Raw genomic sequence first — 23,633 nt, 5'->3', positions numbered from 1 at the left:
AGGTGGTATGCACCTTAGTGGTCTTTTTACCCCTTGACTGCGACATGTTGTACCCCAAAGTGAGAAAAGAGGCTGCTAGAGGAAGCTGAGGGGTAACTGCTGCAGGGAAGCGCTAAGCGTCGTCTCCTTACCCAGGTCCTGTGCCCCGCAAGTCAGATAGGTGGCGTGGAAAAGAACCTCCAGAGCTGCAGGCGTGTGGAAGAAGCCGGCCGGCGCTGCTGTGCAGAGGGAAAGATGGCCGCCGAGAGTTCGTGGGGTAGTCTCGCAAGGAGCGAGAAGCACCAGGACCGGGGGAGGAGCCGCACGAATGACTCGAGTGTGGGCGGAGCCTATCGAGATGCAGCCTGTACTAGGCCGAAGCCGGGGACTAAATTTTCAGCTTCGGCCGGCGCGCATCCGCGGACCGCCGGGAAAGGACGCCGCGGAGCCCATATCGCCATGGAGCCCTCCCTAAAACGCGACCCCTACAAGCACTTACCCCTAAGAGTGGGGGGGGGGGGGGCCTGAGAAAGTCGGATCTCCTCTGTATTCAGCTCCAAGGTAGATAGGACTGTGCAGGGTTAGGGGAGCCTCCTTCCATCATCCGCTTTTTCAGTGGTGATGCAGTGGGGGCTGCACGGATGCCACAGTGGGAAAGGTGCCTCTGAACAGCCGAGGGCGAGACCTGGTGGGCAGGGCAGATGTCCGGCAATAAGGCCTGGCTGCAGAAGAGGATACTGGAGGTGACATTCCAGTGCTCGTCTGTAAAGCAGGGGGGAGATCGGTGCCCTTGAAGGGGCCCGTCGCCCCAAAAGTCAGCTCAGGCAGTGGCATCCCACGTCGCAGGAGAGGATACGGAGAGGTAAACTCCCGTGCTCGCCTGTTGTTGGTTCGGGGAGATCAAAACATGAAAGAATCCGTCGCCCCTTCGTCCAGAAAAGAAGGTTTAAATCCAGTGTGCCTCCTACGGACACTAAGCTTGAACTGGGTCTCTGGAAGCCAGCATGGGGGTGTATACTGCAGGGGAGGAGCTAACTCTTTTGGTCTCAACTTAGTGTCAGCCACCTAGTAACAGCAGCATAACACCCATGGTCTTGTGTCCCCCAATGTGGCGAAGGAGAAAATATTTTTGCAAATGTCCTGTTGGACAAAGGATTCATACAACTTCCACCGATCATAAACACTAAGGCTACTTTCACACTAGCGTCGGGAAAGACCCGTCGCTGTGCGTCGGGCCGACGTTCCCGACCCTAGCGTGGTCTCCGCCGCACAACGGGGGCAGTGGATGCATTTTTCCCACGCATCCGCTGCCCCATTGTGAGGTGCGGGGAAGTGCGGGGAGGTGGGGGCGGAGTTCCGGCCGCGCATGCGCGGTCGGAAAAAGCGGACCGTCGGGAGCAAAAAACGTTACATGTAACGTTTTTTTCTTCCGACGGTCCGCTACCACACGCCCAAGCGTCGCAAAACGGACGCACCGTTTGGCAATGCGTCGCAAATGCGTCGCTAATGTTAGTCTATGACGAAAAAACGTATCCAGCAAGAACTTTTGCTGCATGCGTATTTTCGGCAAAACGACGCATTTGCGACGTATTGCAGTTAACGCTAGTGTGAAAGTAGCCTAACTTGTGTTAGAATTAGATAAAATCCATTGTCCGTATTTCTCTTCTAGAGAATGAGCCGCCAGCGAGGTACTGGCCACTGTGGTGGAGCAGAACCCGCGATACTGTGGGATCACTATGTGCACACAACGTCTTCAGGAGGTGAGCCCGCAGAGATTTAGCTGCAGGACGACACTTTAGGAAATGTCAGGAGATTTCTTTACATAAAGCCTCATTGTTAACATTTTTAATTGTTTCCTGGGCGGATCGTCAACGTTTTAGACTGACAGTTTTCTATTGTTTTTGAGGCAACCATTTTTAGTGGCTTTTTAGGCTATGTGCCCACATTCAGGATTGTTCGCAGAATTTTTCTGATCAAAACCGGACTCCTTTCGCAGGAAAGCCGCTCGCGTTTTTCTCAAATTTTTTTCCGGAGCTTCGCAATACAATAAAATAGCGGCAAATCCTCAGATTTATCGCAAAATTAATGAACATGCTGCATTTTTTTACGCGATGTGCTTTTTTTGGGGGAAAAAAAAGGACATGGGCACAAAAATTGCGGAATGCATTAAAATAATGGGATGCTTAATGTAAGTTTTTTTAGCGTTTTTGCAACGGAAAAATGCTGAAAAAAACGCTAAAAATCCTGAACGTGGGCACATAGCCTAACAGATACAACAAAAACAAACAAAAAAAGAATCATTAGTGGTTTTTGAAGCAAAGACACTGGAAAAGTAGTGAAAAGACACTTGTGCTAAGTCTTTCCATTGAATTCTATCATAGTTTCCTCATTTCGGCCGTGTCTCTGAAAACTGAACACCTTGTACTTCTGGGTCTTGCTCAGTGGTGGTCGGGCTCAGCCTCCTCACCTCGGCCGTGTCTCTGAGCACTGAACACCTTGTACTTCTGTGTCTTGATCAGTGGTGGTCGGGCTCAGCCTCCTCACCTCGGCCGTGTCTCTGATCACTGAACACCTTGTACTTCTGTGTCTTGCTCAGTGGTGGTCGGGCTCAGCCTCCTCACCTCAGCCGTGTCTCTGAGCACTGAACACCTTGTACTTCTGTGTCTTGCTCAGTGGTGGTCGGGCTCAGCCTCCTCACCTCGGCCGTGTCTCTGAGCACTGAACACCTTGTACTTCTGTGTCTTGATCAGTGGTGGTCGGGCTCAGCCTCCTCACCTCGGCCATGTCTCTGAGCACTGAACACCTTGTACTTCTGTGTCTTGCTCAGTGGTGGTCGGGCTCAGCCTCCTCACCTCGGCCGTGTCTCTGAGCACTGAACACCTTGTACTTCTGTGTCTTGCTCAGTGGTGGTCGGGCTCGGCCTCCTCACCTCGGCCGTGTCTCTGAGCACTGAACACCTTGTACTTCTGTGTCTTGCTCAGTGGTGGTCGGGCTCAGCCTCCTCACCTCGGCCGTGTCTCTGAGCACTGAACACCTTGTACTTCTGTGTCTTGCTCAGTGGTGGTCGGGCTCAGCCTCCTCACCTCGGCCGTGTCTCTGAGCACTGAACACCTTGTACTTCTGTGTCTTGCTCAGTGGTGGTCGGGCTCAGCCTCCTCACCTCGGCCGTGTCTCTGAGCACTGAACACCTTGTACTTCTGGGTCTTGCTCAGTGGTGGTCGGGCTCAGCCTCCTCACCTCGGCCGTGTCTCTGAGCACTGAACACATTGCACTTCTGGGTCTTGCTCAGTGGTGGTCGGGCTCAGCCTCCTCACCTCGGCCGTGTCTCTGAGCACTGAACACCTTGTACTTCTGTGTCTTGCTCAGTGGTGGGCAGGCTCAGCCTCCTCACCTCGGCCGTGTCTCTGAGCACTGAACACCTTGTACTTCTAGGTCTTGCTCAGTGGTGGTCGGGCTCAGCCTCCTCACCTCGGCCGTGTCTCTGAGCACTGAACACCTTGTACTTCTGTGTCTTGCTCAGTGGTGGTCGGGCTCAGCCTCCTCACCTCGGCCGTGTCTCTGAGCACCTTATACTTCTGTGTCTTGCTCAGTGGTGGTCGGGCTCAGCCTCCTCACCTCGGCCGTGTCTCTGAGCACTGAACACCTTGTACTTCTGTGTCTTGATCAGTGGTGGTCGGGCTCAGCCTCCTCACCTCGGCCGTGTCTCTGAGCACTGAGCACCTTGTACTTCTGTGTCTTGCTCAGTGGTGGTCGGGCTCGGCCTCCTCAACTCAGCCGTGTCTCTGAGCACTGAACACCTTGCACTTCTGGGTCTTGCTCAGTGGTGGTCGGGCTCGGCCTCCTCACCTCGGCCGTGTCTCTGAGCACTGAACACCTTGTACTTCTGGGTCTTGCTCAGTGGTGGTCGGGTTCGGCCTCCTCACCTCGGCCATGTCTCTGAGCACTGAACACCTTGTACTTCTGTGTCTTGCTCAGTGGTGGTCGGGCTCGGCCTCCTCACCTCGGCCGTGTCTCTGAACACTGAAAACCTTGTACTTCTGTGTCTTGCTCAGTGGTGGTCGGGCTCGGCCTCCTCACCTCGGCCGTGTCTCTGAACACTGAACACCTTGTACTTCTGGGTCTTGCTCAGTGGTGGTCGGGCTCGGCCTCCTCACCTCGGCTGTGATTTGTAACTAAACCTTCCATGGTTCTGTGATCGCCCCAATATCGGAGTCAATTCAGCAGTGACACTTTCTTTCCTCTTCCACCATTTGTTACTTTCCACTCTGATAATTCTCTTTTTTTGGTTAATTTTGCCCGAGGAAAACAAGCTGCTAATAAACCTGCGTACCCTGATAAAGGGCGGGACATCAAGGGGCCACACCCCTAATTACATAAAGACATCACCTGATTTGCATCACCCAATCAGCATGCAGGTTTACAGGGCTGAGGTGGAAATCAGCAGAATAACGATGGTCACAAAACTCCCTGCCGGATAATTCTGCACACAGTGAAAGAAAGGTGAAGAGACGGAATTAAAGTGGATCTGTCCGCAGACTCTTACTATGGAATCTGTGATGTGGAAACCTACAGGGAAGGTTTAGGACTAGTGATGAGCGAATATAGTCGTTACTTGAGATTTCTCGAGCACGCTCGGGTGTCTTCGGAGTATTTTTTAGTGCTCGGAGATTTAGTTTTTCTTGATGCAGCTGGATGATTTACATCTGTTAGCCAGCATAAGTACATGTGGGGGTTGCCTGGTTGCTAGGGAATCAAGCTGTCTAACAGATCTAAAGCATCCAGCTGCATCAAGAAAAACTAAAACTCAGATCACTAAAAAAAATACTCGGAGGACCCCAGAGCGTGCTGGAGAAATCTCAAGTAACGAGTATACTCGCTCATCACTATTTAGGAATAGAGCAGAAGTCACGTCTGTCCGTGTCCGATCCTTGTCTGGTCTCAGGTCCCGGTCACAAGTCTTTATTACAGAGATGAGAGAGCGGGAGGAATGGCTTCTTACATCACATTACCTGAGGGAGGAGAGATTTACGGTGGGAAGAACAAGGTCGTAAACTATGGATTCTGCCAAATTCCTTTCTCCCTGGTTCTCCCCAGATTACTATACTCCGAGATCAAGGATTGTGTAACACACAGACCCCTCTATATAGAGACAGCGCCCGGTGCTATTGGTTTTATGAATAACACTTATAGAGCGAATACTAAATACAGAATTATCACAGATATAGCGGGAGATGTAACTGTCCAATAATAATAAGAGTATACATATTTACCGTAACACCTGAGGACAGCAGCATGAGGAAGGGGTTAAATAGCAGATTTCACTAACGCTTCTCTTACCAAGTTGTGACATTATATTTACTAGCAATTATTGCTTTCGCACCAGGATCTGATCATTGCTGGAGACAGCAGCACCTGCAAGCTAGTCTGACTCCACCCCTCCTGTGATAAGCAGCTTACTGTCTATAGACATTGTATATAAAGAACCGCAGTGTGGGCGGGGGCGACATTCTCAGCTTTGCTTCCCAGTAAATCTATAAACTCTGTGTCAGAACTGCTGCACCCAGTAATGTAAGCGTTATATCACTGGATTAAGGATTTCTCAGCCAAAATCCTGCTCCTCTCAGATGAGGGAGCAATAACCTGCTGACAGATTCCCTTTAAGGATCTTCTCCATTATATTATTACACAACCGTATCTACACATTGTACAGGACATCAACATGGCAGCCAGTGCCCACAGTAATAATCACATATCTCCTCACCTGGTGGTGTAAGAGGCCGGAGCTCCTCTATCATCTCCTCCTTGTACTGATCCTGGTGTCCTTCTAAATTCTCCATGGAGAGATAGACAGCGACGTCCTGACACCTTACAGGAACCTGACAACAGCGACACCGTCATCACCCAGAATCCTCCAGTGCTGTATAATGTCCCAGCAGTCACCTCTCCGCTCATCACCCAGAATCCTCCAGTGCTCTATAATGTCCCAGCAGTCACCTCTCCGCTCATCACCCAGAATCCTCCAGTGCTGTATAATGTCCCAGCAGTCACCTCTCCGCTCATCACCCAGAATCCTCCAGTGCTCTATAATGTCCCAGCAGTCACCTCTCCGCTCATCACCCAGAATCCTCCAGTGCTGTATAATGTCCCAGCAGTCACCTCTCCGCTCATCACCCAGAATCCTCCAGTGCTGTATAATGTCCCAGCAGTCACCTCTCCGCTCATCACCCAGAATCCTCCAGTCCTGTATAATGTCCCAGCAGTCACCTCTCCGCTCATCACCCAGAATCCTCCAGTCCTGTATAATCTCCCAGCAGTCACCTCTCCGCTCATCACCCAGAATCCTCCAGTGCTGTATAATCTCCCAGCAGTCACCTCTCCGCTCATCACCCAGAATCCTCCAGTGCTCTATAATGTCCCAGCAGTCACCTCTCCGCTCATCACCCAGAATCCTCCAGTCCTGTATAATGTCCCAGCAGTCACCTCTCCGCTCATCACCCAGAATCCTCCAGTCCTGTATAATGTCCCAGCAGTCACCTCTCCGCTCATCACCCAGAATCCTCCAGTGCTGTATAATGTCCCAGCAGTCACCTCTCCGCTCATCACCCAGAATCCTCCAGTGCTGTATAATGTCCCAGCAGTCACCTCTCCGCTCATCACCCAGAATCCTCCAGTGCTGTATAATGTCCCAGCAGTCACCTCTCCGCTCATCACTCAGAATCCTCCAGTCCTGTATAATGTCCCAGCAGTCACCTCTCCGCTCATCACCCAGAATCCTCCAGTGCTGTATAATGTCCCAGCAGTCACCTCTCCGCTCATCACCCAGAATCCTCCAGTCCTGTATAATGTCCCAGCAGTCACCTCTCCGCTCATCACCCAGAATCCTCCAGTGCTGTATAATGTCCCAGCAGTCACCTCTCTGCTCATCACCCAGAATCCTCCAGTGCTGTATAATGTCCCAGCAGTCACCTCTCTGCTCATCACCCAGAATCCTCCAGTGCTGTATAATGTCCCAGCAGTCACCTCTCTGCTCATCACCCAGAATCCTCCAGTGCTGTATAATGTCCCAGCAGTCACCTCTCCGCTCATCACCCAGAATCCTCCAGTGCTGTATAATGTCCCAGCAGTCACCTCTCCGCTCATCCCTCAGAATCCTCCAGTGCTGTATAATGTCCCAGCAGTCACCTCTCCGCTCATCACCCAGAATCCTCCAGTCCTGTATAATGTCCCAGCAGTCACCTCTCCGCTCATCACCCAGAATCCCCCAGTGCTGTATAATGTCCCAGCAGTCACCTCTCCGCTCATCACCCAGAATCCTCCAGTCCTGTATAATGTCCCAGCAGTCACCTCTCCGCTCATCACCTAGAATCCTCCTGTGCTGTATAATGTGCCAGCAGTCATCGTGGTAACTACACCCCCAGCGGGGCCGTGAGATGAGGAGCAGACGCTGCACATCCCCCATACAATGCTGCCCGTCCCCAACACTGAGGAGCCGCAGTCACATGGAGCAGGAGCCTCCACAGGAACAGCTCTGATCTCACCCCACACTCTCCTCTCACAGATTTACCACAAGCACCAAAACTCCACCAAACCCTCCTGTAATCTCACCGGAATAATGGCGGGAAATCTGCTGCTGGCTGACACCAGAGAACACGAGCTGCACACAACCAGGACGGAGCTGCTGCACTGAGAGCTGAAGGACCTGTGGTGACGTCACCGTCATGTGACCAGAGGGCGGGGCTCAGGAGAAGTGGTGAAGGACCTGTAGTGACGTCACTGCCATGTGATCAGGGGGCGGGCCTCAGGAGAGAAGAGATGAAGGACCTTTGGTGACGTCACTGACATGTGATCCGTGCATCATGGCAGGTCCTTCTCCATGTGTATTCAATAACGGTTGTGGCTAAATCCAAGTCGGCTAAAGGCCCAGGTCCTTCTGTGCACTGGGATTTCGCTTTCTCACACAGAGTGGGCTATTTCCCAGTCGGCAGAGGGACCTGGTCCTTTAGCCGACTTGGATTTCGCCTGCTCTATATAAGAATGCTAAATCCCAGTAGATAGATGGACCCTTATTGTGTATAGATATATATGAATCCTGTCATGTGATTTTTTGCAGTAATATTGAGCTGCAGCCTGGATATGACATCTGATTACACATTTATTTAGATGTGACAATTATACACACAAATTTTCCCGTTAATCCCAGTGTGTACAATATTCTGCGCCAATCTCATCCTCGTCCCGTTTTATTTACTGGTGATCATTTTTGTAGATCACACAACCACAGATTTTTTTCCATGCATGCACCTAGGAGTGTTTTAACCCTCGGGCAATTTTCCGTTTTTTTTTTTTTTTTATTTCCTTCCCATAACTTATTTTTCCATCCACATCGCCATTGGGATTTTTTTGTTATTTTGGCGGGACGTTCTTATTGATACCATTTTGGTGTAGATACCATGTTTTGATCACCTCTTATTTCATTTTATTGCAATGTTGCTGCGACCAAAAAAAACGTAATTATGGCGTTTTTTTTCTCGTTATACCGTTTACTGATCAGATTATTTTACATTTTGATTGGTCAGACCTTTCTGATCACGTCAATTCCAAATTTATTTATTTTTTTAAATGGAGCAAAAGCGATATTTTTTTTTCTGATATTTTTATGATATATGATGTAAGGCTACGTTCACATTTGCGGTCCGCGCCGCAGCGTCGGGCGCCGCAGCGGCGCCACATGCGTCATGCGCCCCTATATTTAACATGGGGGCGCATGGACATGCGTTGTGCTGCGTTTTGCGCCGCATGGCCGCAAGCGTTGGATGCAAGAAACGCTTCAAGTTGCATTTTTTTTGCGTCCAACTTTCGGCCAAAAAGGACACATGCGGCGCAAAACGCAGCGTTTTAGCGTGCGTTTTGCCGCGTTTTTGTTTGCGTTGTGCGCTGCGGCGCACAACGCAAATGTGAACGTAGCCTAACTGCATCATGTGTTGTGAAGGGGTCAATACTATAATTATTGGCCAAATGGACCAGGTCCTTCTGCCGACTTGGAAATAGCCTGCTCTCTGTGAGAAAGCTAAATCCCAGTCGGCTAAAGGACCAGGTCCTTCTGTGCACTGGGATTTAGTTTTCTCACACAGAGGCGGCTATTTCCCAGTCGGCAGAGGGACCAGGTCCTTTAGCCGACTTGGATTTAGCCTGCTCTATATAAGAATGCTAAATCCCAGCAGATAGAAGGACCCTCATTGTATATAGATATATATGAATCTTGTCTTGTGATTTTTTGCAGTAATATTGAGCCGCAGCCTGGACATGACATCTGATTACACTTTTATTTATATGTGACAATTATACGCAAGAATTTTCCCCGTAATCCCAGTGTGTACAATATTCTGCACCAATCTCATCCGCGTCCCGTTTTATTTACTGGTGATCATTTTTGTAGATCACACAACCACAGATTTTTTCCATGCATGCACCTAGGAGTGTTTTAACCCTCGGGCGATTTTCCGTTTTTTTTTCTTCCCATAACTTATTTATTTTTCCATCCACATCGCCGTTGTGAATTTTTTTTATTTTGGCGGGACGTTCTTATTGATACCATTTTGGCGCGGATACCATGTTTTGATCACCTCTTATTTCATTTTATTACAATGTTGTGGTGACCAAAAAAAAGTAATTATGGCATTTCTAGTTTTTTTCTCGTTATGCCGTTTGCTGATCAGATTATTTTACATTTTGATTGGTCAGACCTTTCTGATCACGTCAATTCCAAATTTATTTTTTTTTAAATGGAGCAAACGCGATATTTCTTTTTCTGATATTTTTATGATATATGATGTAACTGCATCATGCGTTGTGAAGGGGTTAATACTATAATTATTGGCCAAATGGACCAGGTCCTTCGGCCGACTTGGATTTAGCCTGCTCTCTGTGAGAAAGCTAAATCCCCGTTGGCTAAAGGACCAGGTCCCTTGGAGTGTTTAAATACTAGACCTAGCAGGCTAAAGGACCAGGTCCTTCTGCCAACTTGGATTTAGCCTGCTCACTGTGAGAAAGCTAAATCCAAGTGGGATAAAGGACCAGGTCCCTTGGAGTGGTTTAATACCAGACTTAGTAAGCTAAAACACCAGGTCCTTCTGCCCACTTAGATTTAGCTTGCTGTATATAACAAAGTCTAGTGGGCAGCGCAGTCCAACAGAGATTCACCAATCTGATGCACTGTAATGATCCCACTGGTTCACTGTCGGACTTCCGTACTGTAGTGCCCCTGTGTCACGCTGGGGGCAGTCCGGCAATCCAACCTACTACAATGTTTCCGCCAGGTTATGCGTATTGCCGGTCACTGTGCTTCTTGAGTTCACCTCCAGTGACAGCTCAGAGGGTACTGTGATAACCGCAAACTGTCATCTCCAGTGACCTCAGAGGTGGCGGCTTCCATGCCCCCCTTAGTGTGTGTACGGCGGATACGGGGAGGGGTCACGTTTTATGATGTCACTGTGGCTTCTGTATGTATTGGAGCAGGGGATCGTCTTGGGACCTTGATGATGATGATAAATGGGTGAAAGAGGGTGTCTGTTTTTATATTTTAATTACATGTTTTTAATGTGTTTCTTTATTTTTACTTACAGTGTTAGTGAACGGGGTGTTTCATAGACACCTCTCTATTACTAACCCTGGGCTTGATGTCAGCTGTGATTTTTGACAAATCACAGTTGTAATTATACTTACAGCCCTGGCAAAAATTAAGAGACCACTGCAAAATGTCCAGTTTGTCTGATTTTTCTCTTTCTAGGTATATTTTTGAGTAAAATGTAAATTGTTCTTTTATTCTATAAACGTCTGACATGTCTCAGAATTTTCAAGAAATAAATTTAGTATTTTTTTCTAACAAAGAAAAATGGTCAAAATTAAAAAAACCCAGTGCTTTCAGACCTCAAATAATGCAAAGAAAACAAGTTCATAATCATTTAGAAACAACAGTACTAATTTTTTAACTCAGGAAGAGTTCAGAAATAGTGATGAGTGAACGTGCTTGCCACTACTCGTTACTCGCCCGAGTATCGGGGTACTCGGCGAGCAGCGAGCATTTCCGGTACTATTCGGCGGTAACTGCAGTCTCCACCCAGAAGTTTTAGCGGACTTTAGAGACCCAATCATGGTGCAGAGATTGTCTGCCAGGCCATGAAACGCGGCAGCCATCTTTGTTGTGTCGTGCAGTGATTGGCTGGCCGTACAGCATCATCCCAAGTATAAGAGACCTGGCGCCGCCCTGCTCGCCGCATTCTGTTCCTGTTTCAGCGAGAATAGGGAGAGCTGCTGCCGAGATAGGGTCGGAATCGTGGTTTTAGAGTTAGTGTAGGTCTGCAACTCTTACATCCACAACTCCTCAGAAACCAAAAGTCCTTTTTAGGGCTAATTCCTGGGTCCCGATATTGCAGCGCTAGGTAGGCAGGGCACAGCATATCCACATCAGTGCAAGGCCTGCAGGCACTGTATGTGCGTCCATTGCTCCCACTGCATCCCTCCCAAAGCTCCATAACTGCCTGCTGCTGCGGCAGCTTATTTACTGTCTATATATTTATTTTTCCTTCATTTTTTTCAAAAATCCCCCCCCCCCCAAAAAAAAAAATACAGTCTGTTCTGTCATACTGAGGCCTGTTGAAAAGTTATACGTAGCATAGTTGTCTGTGCGACCCTTGTGCTCCCTTTTTTTTGGTGTTTTAAATTCACTGAAAAAGGCCTCATATATCTGCGTGCTCCATGTTTGGTCATTGGAGGCCGGTGTACTTATTTTTTGACTGTGTGATAGTCAAATTCTATACAGCACTATTTCGTATCAAAAAAATTCAAAGGCTACAGATTTGCCAGTGTGGTGTTTCCGTTACAGCCGTCATATATCTCTGTGCTCCAAGTTTGGGCATTGGAGGCTGGTGTACTTATTTTTTGGCTGTGTGATACTCAAATTCAATACAGCACTATTTTGCATAAATTAACTTAAAAAAAACATGAATACAGTCTGTTAGGTCAGGCTGAGGCCTGCCTGGTGTTTGGGTTTGAAAAATCATAGATTTGCAGGCATACTGATCACATATTATTTCGCTACTAATAAAGACATTTGTGTTGAGCATTTGAAATAGTGCAGTAGTCCATTTAAAATGGTTAAGGCATGGGGCAAGGGACGGGGAAGTGGACGTGATGCTGATGGTGCATCCAGAGGACGAGGCCGTGGGCAAGGTGAAAGTGGGCAACAACAAAGACCCACATCTTCTCGCTCGACATTCCTGTCCCAGTTTCTAGGGTACCGCAGCACACAACTATTGAAGCCAGAGCAGTGTGTAACGGTTGTTGGTTGGATAGCGGATAATGCTTCCAGTCACTTAGCCACCACCACCTTGTCTTTCACACGGTCAAGTCTGAGTAGCCGTGAGTGAGGCCAGGATATTCCTCACCCTGATCCTCCTTCCTCCCACCATGCCGAGTACCCTGAGACAACTGATCCCACACTTGGACACTCTGAAGAGCTGTTCAGTTTTCCATTTCAAGATTCAGAAATCTCTGCAGGTCAACTTGAAGTGGGGAAAGATGAGATCGCATGTAGAGCTGCTCAAAGCTTTGACCAGCCCCAGTCACACGAAGGCAATGGTGGGAAAGTGTCACAAGAGGTGGACCATGATGAGACCTAATTTCTAGAAAGTCAGGAGGAGGAGCAAGGTGCACATGTGGAAGACGAGGTGGTGGATGTCATAGTAAATGACCCAAGCTGGCAGGAGGACATGCGTAGCGAGGACAGCAGCACAAATGGGGAAGGAGGCATATCCCCCAACAGGCAGGAAGAAGCAGTGTGGTGGCCACAGACAGAAGGCGTGCATCCGTTCCCTGTAACACCAACATGAGTGAAGTTGCCATTCCACCTGTGAGATCTTCCCGAGTCTGGCTATTTTTTAAAGACTCTGCCGATAACCCTAAACAGGCCATTTGCAGCACCTGCCATGCCTGCTTCAGCAGGGGTAGCAAAACAACCAGCCTGACCACCAGCATGATCAGGCACATGCAAGCAAAGCACCTGACTTTGTGGGCCGAACCCCAGGCTCGAGGACCACTGCATGCTGGTCACACCACTGCTTCTTCCACTGTTTTGCATAGAAGCCAATCCCTAGTACACCGTGCATGTGAAGATGCCTCTAGCCCTGCACCTCTTGTGGCCCACAGTCAAGCAGCACCATCAGCAAGCCCGTCCACGTCCTTGACCCAGCACAGCATTCAGTTGTCTATAACCCAGTCTTTGGAACACAAGCAGAAATACCCAGCCAACACCCCACAGGCCACAGTCCTCAATTCTATTATTTCTCTTCTGCTTGTGCTAGAAATGCTGCCTTTTAGGCTTGTTGAGACGGAAGCATTCCGCAACCTGATGGGGGCGGTCATCCCAAGGTACTCGGTCCCCAGTCGCCACTATTTCTCTCGGTGTGCCGTACCGGCATTACACCAGCATGTGTCCCACAACATTACCCGTGCCCTCAACAATGCTGTTACCGGGAAAGTCCACCTAACCACGGACACGTGGACAAGTGCTTGTGGGCAGGGACGGTACATCTCAATGACGGCACACTGGGTTAACATAGTGGAAGCCGGGACCCAGTTGGACCTTGAGATGGAACACATCCTCCCCACGCTGAGGATTGCTGGCCCTATGTCAATCAGGGTTGCCCCCACAGTCTACAGCTCCTGCACCTCCTCCTCCTATTCATCCTCCATCTCTGAAATCAACACATCAGTCAGAAGCTGGAAGCACTGCAGCACTGCCTCAGCCAAGCGGCAACAGGCTGTGCTGAAGATAATCTGCATAGGTGACAAACCGCACAATGCAGAAGAGTTGTGGACAGCGCTGAAAGAGCAGTCAGATGTTTGGATGACACCGCTGAACCTACAGCCAGGCATGGTCATGTGTGACAATGGCCGAAACCTGGTGGCGGCTCTGAGGCAAGGTGAGCTCACACACGTACCTTGCTTGGCCCATGTGCTTAATCTCTTGGTTCAACGTTTTCTGAAAAGCTACCCGGAGCTGCCGGATCTGCTAGTGAAAGTACGCTGTCTGTCTGACCATTTTAGAAAGTCAGCTACAGCTTCAGCCGCCCTTGCCGTGCTTCAGCAGCGTTTTCAGATTCCAGCTCACTGACTATTGTGTGATGTCCCCCATCCCCACGCGCTGGAACTCTACGCTGCATATCTTGGAAAGGAGCAGAAGAGGGCCGTTGTTGACTACCAACATTAACAAGGCCGTCGAATTTCAGGTCAGACTCCACACATAAGACCTCAGGAGTGGACATGGATGTCAGACATATATAACATCCTCCAAAACTTTGAGGACTGCACTAAGATGGTGAGTGGCGATGATGCCATAATTAGCATCACTATCCCGCTTCTCAGCATTCTGAAAAACTCTCTGCTCACAATCAAAGAGGATGCATTGCAGGCGGAGCACGAGGACATGGAGCAAGGAAACATACAGGGGGATTACACTCAGCCCAGCCTCATGTCTTCTCAACGTGGATTGGTAGGCAATCAGGAGGAGGAGGAAGAACAGGAGCTACTTTCATGTGCTATAGATGGTACTACAAACACATCTGTATTAGCTTCTGTTCAGTGGGGATGACCTGAGGACAGGGAGGAGGAGGAGGAGGACAGCATCGTCAGTCGTCCTGTTGATGAGGACACGGAAGTCTTGCCTGTTAGCAGTCTGGCAGGCATGGCTGACTTTAAGTTGCACTGCATTTCACGTGACCCTCGGATTATCAAAATTTTGGGTGACACTCATTACTGGTTGGTGACACTTCTAGACCCACGCTACAAGGAGAACTTTCAATCTCTTCTGCCTGAGGCAGAGAGGTGTACTAAAATTTTGCAGTACCACAGGGCCCTTGTAGCGGAATTACTTAGAAAATTCCCATGTGAGAACGCTGGCAGCAGACTTCAAGAGTTTGTTGTACAACCAAGGACTCCAAGCAAGAGAGAGACAGAAGTACAATCCAGCTCAGGCAGGGGAACAATGGCCAAGTTCTGGGACAGTTTTCTCAGACACTCCCATCGTGGCGGCACAGAGGCAAGGGGTGCTGTCACAAGAAGTGCAATGTTTGGGAAGATGGTGAGGGAGTACCTTGCAGATCGTGCAAACATCCTCCGGGATTCCTATGTGCCTTTGAATTATTGGGTATCCAAGCTGGACACGTGACATGAACTGGCTGTCTACACCTTGGAGGTCCTGGCCTGCCCTGCTGCTAGCGTTCTGTCAGAGAGGGTTTTTAGTGCCGCTGGTGGAATTATAACAGAAAAGCGCATCCGCCTGTCAACTGAAAATGCTGACAGGCTGACTCTTATAAAAATGAACAAGGCCTGGATTGGGAAAGACTTCTGTACACCACCAAGTGAAAACAGCAAAACATAACCTCAAATACATTCTCTCTTTTGGGGAGGCGTATTCTTATGCACCTCTTCACAACCCAACATGGGTATACGCTTACAGATTTGGTCTGTTTGTTCTTATCCTCCTCCTTATCCTAATCCTCCTCCTCCAGAACCAATATATCACCAGCGTGAACGTGGTCTGTACGGTGCATTTTGGCCAAGGATGCTCTGATGGCACTCTTTTATTTTTTTTTTAAAAAGGACAACACATTGGGGAACTGGGCATGACATTACATTGGGCCTACTTCTTAACTCGGTCTCCTGCAAACTGTCCTGTACCTGCCAGTAGATCACCAGGGTAAACGTGCTCTGTACTGTTATAGGCCAGTGAATTTTGGGCAAAGGGGCTGTGCTGGCAATATTTTTTTAAGTCCAAAAAGGACAACACATTGGGAAATTGGGCATGACATTACATTGGGCCTACTTCTTAACTCAGTCGCCTGTTGTGGATTCTTTTTTTGGGCTCCCTCTGGTGGTTACAAGTGGTACTGGGTGACTTTGGTGGGTTGCGGTCTCTGGTTTCCACCTGTCCATCATAGGCTGGGTGTTTCCTATTTAACCTAGCTTTCCTGTCATTCCCTTGCCGGCTATCAATGTAATCAGAGTGTCTCTGTTTGCCTCTGCTACCTGCTCCTATAATCTGCTGGACAAGCTAAGTTCTGATTTTCTTGTTTTTTGTGTTCTGCCTTATCATGTTTTTAGTCCAGCTTGCATACATATGAGTCTTTGCTGCTGGTTGCTCTAGTGGGCTGAAATTACTCCCCATGTACCATGAGTTGGCACATGGGTCCCAGTAATTTCAGGATGGTTTTTTGAAGAAAGGGTTTTTCGCTGACCGCCTAGATCTCTTTTGTATCCTTCTGCTATCTAGCTTTAGCGGGCCTCATTTTGCTTAAATTGTTTTCATACCTGCGCATGTGCCTTCCTCTTAATTCACCGTCATTATATGTGGGGGGCTGCTATCCCTTTGGGGTATTTCTCTAGGAGGCAAGAGAGGTCTGCTTTTCATCTTCTAGGGGAAGTTAGTTCTCCGGCTGGCGCGAGACGTCTAGAGTCCCCGTAGGTACGTTCCCCGGCTGCTGATAGTGTTTGTGTTAAGTTCAGGATCGCGGTCAGCTCAGGTTCCATCACCCTAGAGCTTGTCCTATTTTTGTGCTTGCCCTTTTGGTGATTCCCTGCCATTGGAATCATGACAGTCGCCTGCAATCTGTCCTGTATCTGCCAATAGATCACCAGGGTGAACGTGCTCTGTACGGTGCATTTTGGCCAAGGGGCAGGGCCGGACTGGGACTAAAATTCAGCCCTGGCATTTGAAGTCACACAGGCCCACTTGTCGCCTGGTGACTGTATAATATCTTTGTACAATTGTAGGTTACAAGAAGTGAGGGGAGTGTAACACGACTATATAACATATAATTACAGCTGTATCCAGCATTACAGCTCAGTCCCCATAGAATGTAATGCAGCACAGCCCCCATAGAATGTAATGCAGCACAGCCCCATAGAATCCTGTAATGCAGCACTGCCCCATAGAATTTAATGCAGCCCAGCCCCATAGAATCATGTAATGCAGCACTGCCCCATAGAATCATGTAATGCAGCCCAGCCCCATAGAATCATGTAATGCAGCACTGCCCCATAGAATCATGTAATGCAGCCCAGCCCCATAAAATCATGTAATGCAGCACTGCCCCATAGAATGTAATGCAGCCAGCCCCCCCCCCCCTACAATCCAGTTATCACCCATTGATATGTAATAATAAAAAAACAAAGTCTACTCACCTTTCCTCTTGCCCCGCGCTGCTGCTCCTGGCTCCGGTCTCAGCAGCTGCAGTCTGCCCGCCCGGTCACACAGCAGGTGCGCGATGATATGACGTCATCGCGCACCCACAGTGTCAACGGCAGGCAGAGCGGGGAATGATGGGAGAGGGAGCGTCAGCAGACGCTCTCTCCTCCATCATTGCATTCAACTGTACCGGTGTCTATGACGCCGGTATAGTTGAATGCGGGGCCGGGAGTGTGCTGACAACGGGGGGAGTGTGCCGACAACGGGGGGAGTGTGCTGACAGCGGCACACTCGAGTGGCCCACTACTGCCACCGACCCTTCTGGCATTTGCCAGAACTGCCCGATGGCCAGTCCGGCCCTGCCAAGGGGGCTGTGATGGCACTCTTAGTTTTTTTAAAAAGATCCCACATTGTGGAATTGGGCATGACATTCCATTGGGCTGACTTCTTAACTTGCTCTCCTGCAATCTAAAATGTTCCTGCCACTAGATCACCAGGGTAAACATGCTCAGTACTGTTATAGGCCGTTAATATTTGGGCTAGGGGCATGCGATGGCACTAGTGTACTTTTAAAAAAGGTACTGTCGGGGTCGTCACGACAATAACCCTCATTCACCAGTCATCCCAAATTAAAGTATGAGCAGAGCATTTGGTACCGGGTAAGAATGAGTCAGACAAATAGCTGGTTCAATCTCAGTTGATGCTCGTGCGTCTACCAGTATCGGCCACGATCACAGCAACTGCGTTTATTTCCGGATACACAGTACTATATTGTGTGTTAGGAGAAGGAATGCATTGGGCGGGGTTTAAGCAGTATATGTCTAGTATTCAGTCTTTCTGATTTGTCCTGATGTCTCCTGGCGAATCCTCCTTTCTTCACATTCCTCAAGTTTCAATTTAAGAAGAAATGATACTTCTTTCCTCAGAGACAAAAAGTAGGGCAAAGGTGAATACTGGCAGCCATTTTAAATACAATTACATCTACATTAGCTAGCAGATGGGAAAAACTTATTGTTTCACAGTATAAGAATACAACAGTACAAAAAGTGTATGAAGATATATCTTTTCACCTTGACAGTACCCCCTTTGGGGAATTGTTTGGCAGATCATGCACTGCATTACAAGTCTCAGAGACCCACACCACTACATTGGCCCTAATTCTTAACTGTCTCCTGCAATGTCTCTTCCTTATCTCCGACAACATGACCTGGGTGAACATGCTTTGTATTGTTATAGGCCCGTGAAGTTTGGGCATGGGTGGCTGTGATGGCAATAGTATATTTTTAAAAAAGGTACCCCCCATTGGTGAAACCACATCCTTGATAGCAAACACTTCACATTTGTGTACCTTAAAGAGCTCACTGGAAAAGCTCCTTTTTGTGTTGCCTGGTTGCGCAAATTGGACACAATACACTTCATATAAATTTGATAATGCAATGATGTTAGTTTGGCTCAGTAGTTTATTACAAATATTTCTTTGTCCACTATATTAGTTTCTCTCCTTGAGAGCGATAACTTTGGCTGCCTCAAATGTACAAATGGCGAATATACAAATGGCGATTTGTAAACAAGATTGAAATACTGTACACCGAATGCATTCAGACAATCACATAGCTTCATGTCTTGTAAAACATTTACAAATGTGACAGACAATGCTCATAATGCACCATGTTGATAAATGTTTGTTTTCTCACTTCAGAAACAGTTTGAAGCCTCTATATGTTTGCTGTTTGTCGTTGTAAAACATTAAGGTTTACTGAAACTCTGCCTGTGGTGGTTTGATCTAAATCCTTGTGGTTTTTATTTTCTAGTGGTTTATGGCCACTCGTCTGATGACTCCATGATATCTCAGTTTAATACACCCGTGAAAGCTGGTCACTTGAAGGTCTGGGTGAAACTAGAGTTACTACATAGAGTAAATCACTATTTAAGACCAGAGAAACATGACTAAGACAGATACCAAAACTGGGGTACCTGTACATGTACAGTGTGCTGATACCTGCATAATTGGGGACGCCCATGCAGTGTAGGTAATCTCAAAGGGGTTCTCTGTCTTGGTGTTGCTTCTCGGATATTCCAGACGGATGATATTTAAAAGCCTCTTGGTGATGATCTAAGTAGACTGTATGAAGTTAATCTTCATATATACACGTAATCAGTATATCTATGTAATCCTTATATGTAATCATTAACTTTTGTATGTTATTGGTAACATATACAAAAATGTACGCACTCACACTATTCAATCTTAATATTCCTTGATTTTTGTAGTTTGCAATGAAATTGCTTTGTATTGCTAGGATTAGACTTTTTTAAAGCCGTATCTGAACCTTAGTGTTAAAAACATGGCAAACACAATTGCCAAATTTCCTGTAAATAATTCTGCAAAGAGGGAACCATCATACCATAAAAAATACGAGTGGATTTTCATGGGCCCATACAGTATGTGGGTTCCAAGGCCTAATGGGGTGCATATGACTATGCAGCAGGGCTGGCCTTGCCGCCAATGTGTAAAACAAAGGAGTACGGAGTACAAAATGCATATTGTGAAGTGGATTTTCATGGGCCCATCCACCATGTGGGTTCAAAGGCTTATTGGGGTGCATATGAATTGGTAGCAGGGCAGGCCTTGAATTCAATGCAACACTTTTTCAGGAGTCCCCCCTGGACATCTTATGACAGGGGTATTGTGGTGCGTCGTAATTCTTGGCAGCCCATCCACTCACAGCATAGGGTACAACAGCTTAGGAGACCCACTGTTTCATATTGGCCCTTTAAGAAGATTAATGCCGCCTGATGCCAGTAAAAATAGGCTCTGTGACTGTAAGAGTCCCTCCTTTATAAATGAAACAAGATGGGTCTGCTTATGTGTCACACACCACATGGCCAGTTAAATGTTACAATGACATTTCCCAGTGAATGCATTTGTAGTGGTTGAAAGCAATGTTAAAGTTGAAAAACGCTTCAAAAACGCTGCGTCTGAACTAAGCCTAAGGCTGCTGTCAGACTAGCAGTATTTGGTCAGTATTTTACATCAGTATTTGTAGCCAAAACCAGAGAGGAACAAATAGAGGAAAAGTATCATAGAAACACGTCACCACTTCTGCATTTATCACCCACTCCTGGTTTTGGCTACAAATACTGATGTAAAATACTGACCAAATACTCCTTGTGTGACGGCAGCCTAAGAGGGAGAGGAAATTTTCGGCCTGGGGTTAAATATTTGGCCTTACAGGCCAGCAAAACCCATTTTGGTTTCGTTTTAATGTGTTTTTTGTGGCACCAGGAAAAATGGCATGAATCTCGGAAAAAAATTATTAAGGCTGTGAACTAGGAGTCAGGAATTTTTTCAGGGGCGATCCCCATGATGTTCCTGTGTCTTTTGAGCAGTGTTTCCATCATTTTTAGACCTTAAAAGGACCCCCGGGGGAGATCGTAGTAAAAGTACTTGGGTCTCCCATAGACTTATATTGGGTTCGCTGTTCTGGCTGAGTACCCGAGTATTCCAATTTGCTCGACCCCATCACTATTCAGAAATTAATATTTTGTGTACTAACCATAATTTTTAATCACAGCTTTCATGCATCTTGGCAGCTTTCCAGCAGTGTTTCACACTGCTTCTGGCGCAAAAATGTAAGCAGTTCTTTGTTTGATGGCTTGTGACTATCCATCATCCTCTTGATTACATTCCAGAGGTTTCCAGTGGGGTTCAGGTCTGGAGAATGGGCTGCCCAGGGCAGGGTTTTGATGTGGTGGTTTCTTAATTTTGGCCAGAGCTGTATATATTACCCCAGTTGCCACTGCACACATGCAATCAGGAAGAGCTGAGTCGATGCTCAAGAATTAGCGCTTCTTAGGGTATGTTTCCACGGTCAGGAAACGCTGCTTGTTTGACACTGCGCAGAGCTGCAGCGTCAAACAAGCAGCGTCCAGATGTTCCAGCATAGTGGAGGGGATTTTATGAAATCCCGTCTCCACTATGCGTGGAAACCCGCACGCGGCGGCCCTGCGACTCCGGACATGCTGCGCGTCTTTTCGGATCGCAGCATGTCCGTACACCTTGCAGGGACGCAGCGTCCCCGCAAGGCATATCACAGGGCCCTATGGGAGCGAGCGATCATCCCGGATGTGAAGAGTTAACACATCCGGCATGATCGCGTCGCAGAAACGGGGCGGGGCTTCGCCGCTGCGGCGATACCGCCGGCCATCCTGACAGTGGAAATATACCCTAATAGATGCTCCATTTCTCGTGCGGCTGAGGACTAGTCTCATTAGTGTTGGTAGGGGCCAATATCCATGGACCTTCACAGCTTTTTAATATCAGCCCTTAGCTGTCTGTTTTGCCGTAGCTGGTTATTAAAAATAGAGGGGGCCCCAATTAATTTTTTGGATGAGTCTACCCATTTTTTAATAACCAGCAAAGAAAAAGCAGACAGCTGTTCACTGATTAATAAGCTGAAAAGTTAAATCTTTATTGGGCCCTTCCCAGCATAATGAGACCAGCTCACAGTTAATGTGGTCTCGTACTTTCGCGTGGTAAAATGGGGGTAGTAAGCGGTAAAGGTGAAAAATAGAACAAAAAGGGGGTAAGCAGGACAATAGCCCTGAAAACAAATGTGGATAGTAAGATCACTTAAAATAACAGAGAATAAAAAGTAATAATAATCTTGAAAAAAGAGGCATAGGTCCAAATGTAGGAGGAGGTGTAGTGGATGGATGAGCTTGAGGCGAATGTGGCGATGAAGGTGGAAGAGGCAGGGGATGAGGTATGCAACAGTTTTTTGGAGGGTTTCTTATTAATTTTTTTTTTTTTTTTTTTTAGGGACAGCATTTAAAAGAACATAGTATAAAATAAAATAAAAAAGAACAATGTAGATACAGTGGTCGGATGTCCTAGTGGAGGAGGAGGTGGTGTAGGTGGACCAGCAGTAGGTGGACATTGCATTGTAGGTGGAAGAGGCAGGCCTGATGGTATCCAACATTATTTTGGTGGATTTTATTTCTCTTCCTTTTTGGTAAGGCCCCAAAATAAAACAAATGGCAAATAAAATATAACAATGTCTGGGTGCAGATGGTACCTTTGTCTGGTTTGCCAAAGGCAAAGACAAGTCCTGTGGACTCCACTCCTGGTTTCTTTTAATGAAGGCGAGAGTGGCCACGTTGGCTTTGGACAGGTGGATGCGCCTATGTGTGATATCCCCTGCTCTGATAAACAAATGTTCCAACATTACACTTGCCACGGGGCATGCCGGCACTTCCAAGCCTAGGCCATGTGTCCAGTTTGGAAACCAAGAAGTTAAATGGGCAGACCCAACTTAGTACATGCAGACGTGTGGACATAGACATGTACTCTTCCACCATGTTGTTATAACACTGGCACCTGGTTGTATAGACCGTATCAGATGGTGGTGCTGGATGCTGTGTCATGCTGATGAATTTTTTTCACATTTTAGCCATGTTAACCCTCCCTTCTGAGGTGGTGCCACAGCTGCGCTGGCGACTTCCTCCTCCTCTGCGTTGTGTTTCTTCTGTCAGGTGGGAATGCCGTCAGTAGTGCCTCTACCAGCATGTGCTTGTATTCACACATTTTGCCATCCCGCTCCAGTGACGGAACAAATAATGGTACTTTGTCTTTGCAGCAGGGATCCAGCAGGGTGGCCACCCAGTAATCAGTAAGGAAGATCTGGGCAACTCTGCGGTCGTTGCGCAGGCACAGCAGACTGTATTGGCTCATTCCGCCCTCTCTCTGTTGGAGTCCCTCAAGGCTCTGGCCTGGGGCCCCTACTTTTTTCCATCTATACCCTTGGCCTAGGATAACTCAAAGTCCCATGGCTTCCAGTATCACCTGTATGCTGATGACACTCAGATCTACCTCTCTCGCCCAGATGTCACCTCTCTGCTGTCCAGAATCCCGAAGTGTCTGTCAGCCATATCCTCCTTCTTCACCTCTCGCTTCCTAAAACTCAATGTAGACAATACCGAACTCATCTTTCCTCCATCTCGCGTATCCCCCCTACCTGATCTATCTATTATGGTAAGCGGCATCACGCTCTCTCCCACACCTGAAATACGCTGCCTCGCGGTAACTCTCGACTCTGCCCTGTCCATCAAACCGCATGTCCAAACTCTTGCCACCTCCTGTCGCCTCCAACTCAAACATATTGCCATAATCCGTCCCTTCCTCTGCCCTTAATCTACTAAAATGCTTGTGCATGCCCTCATCATCTCTCGCCTCGACTACTGCAACATCCTCCTCTGTGGCCTCCCCGCTAACTCTCTTGCACCACTCCAGTCTGTCCTCAACTCTGCTGCCCGGCTAATCCACCTCTCTCCTCGCTACTCCTCCGCTTCTCCCCTCTGCAAATCCCTCCACTGGCTCCCAATTCCCCAACGAATCCAGTTCAAACTACTA

At 47.8% G+C, this 23,633-nt stretch overlaps 2 protein-coding genes across 2 annotated transcripts in view; both read right to left on the bottom strand.

The window, feature by feature from the left end:
- The window catches only part of LOC143793498 (uncharacterized), a 301,418-nt gene extending 293,713 nt beyond the window's left edge, over positions 1 to 7,705 (bottom strand). The window contains exon 1 of the mRNA XM_077280523.1: positions 7,585 to 7,705. The gene's annotated coding sequence lies outside the window, so the exon portion shown is untranslated. The remainder of the gene's footprint in view (positions 1 to 7,584) is intronic.
- The window catches only part of LOC143793553 (uncharacterized), a 351,737-nt gene that overhangs the window by 19,920 nt on the left and 308,184 nt on the right, over positions 1 to 23,633 (bottom strand). The window contains exon 2 of the mRNA XM_077280622.1: positions 5,741 to 5,855. Coding sequence (XP_077136737.1) covers positions 5,741 to 5,816 — 76 coding nt within the window. The 5' untranslated portion in view covers positions 5,817 to 5,855. The remainder of the gene's footprint in view (positions 1 to 5,740; positions 5,856 to 23,633) is intronic.

This window comes from Ranitomeya variabilis, chromosome 1 (genome assembly GCF_051348905.1).
Source record: "Ranitomeya variabilis isolate aRanVar5 chromosome 1, aRanVar5.hap1, whole genome shotgun sequence".
Taxonomy (NCBI): domain Eukaryota; kingdom Metazoa; phylum Chordata; class Amphibia; order Anura; family Dendrobatidae; genus Ranitomeya; species Ranitomeya variabilis.
Note: the sequence above shows the minus strand (reverse complement) of the source record. Positions and strands in the feature narration are given on the sequence as shown.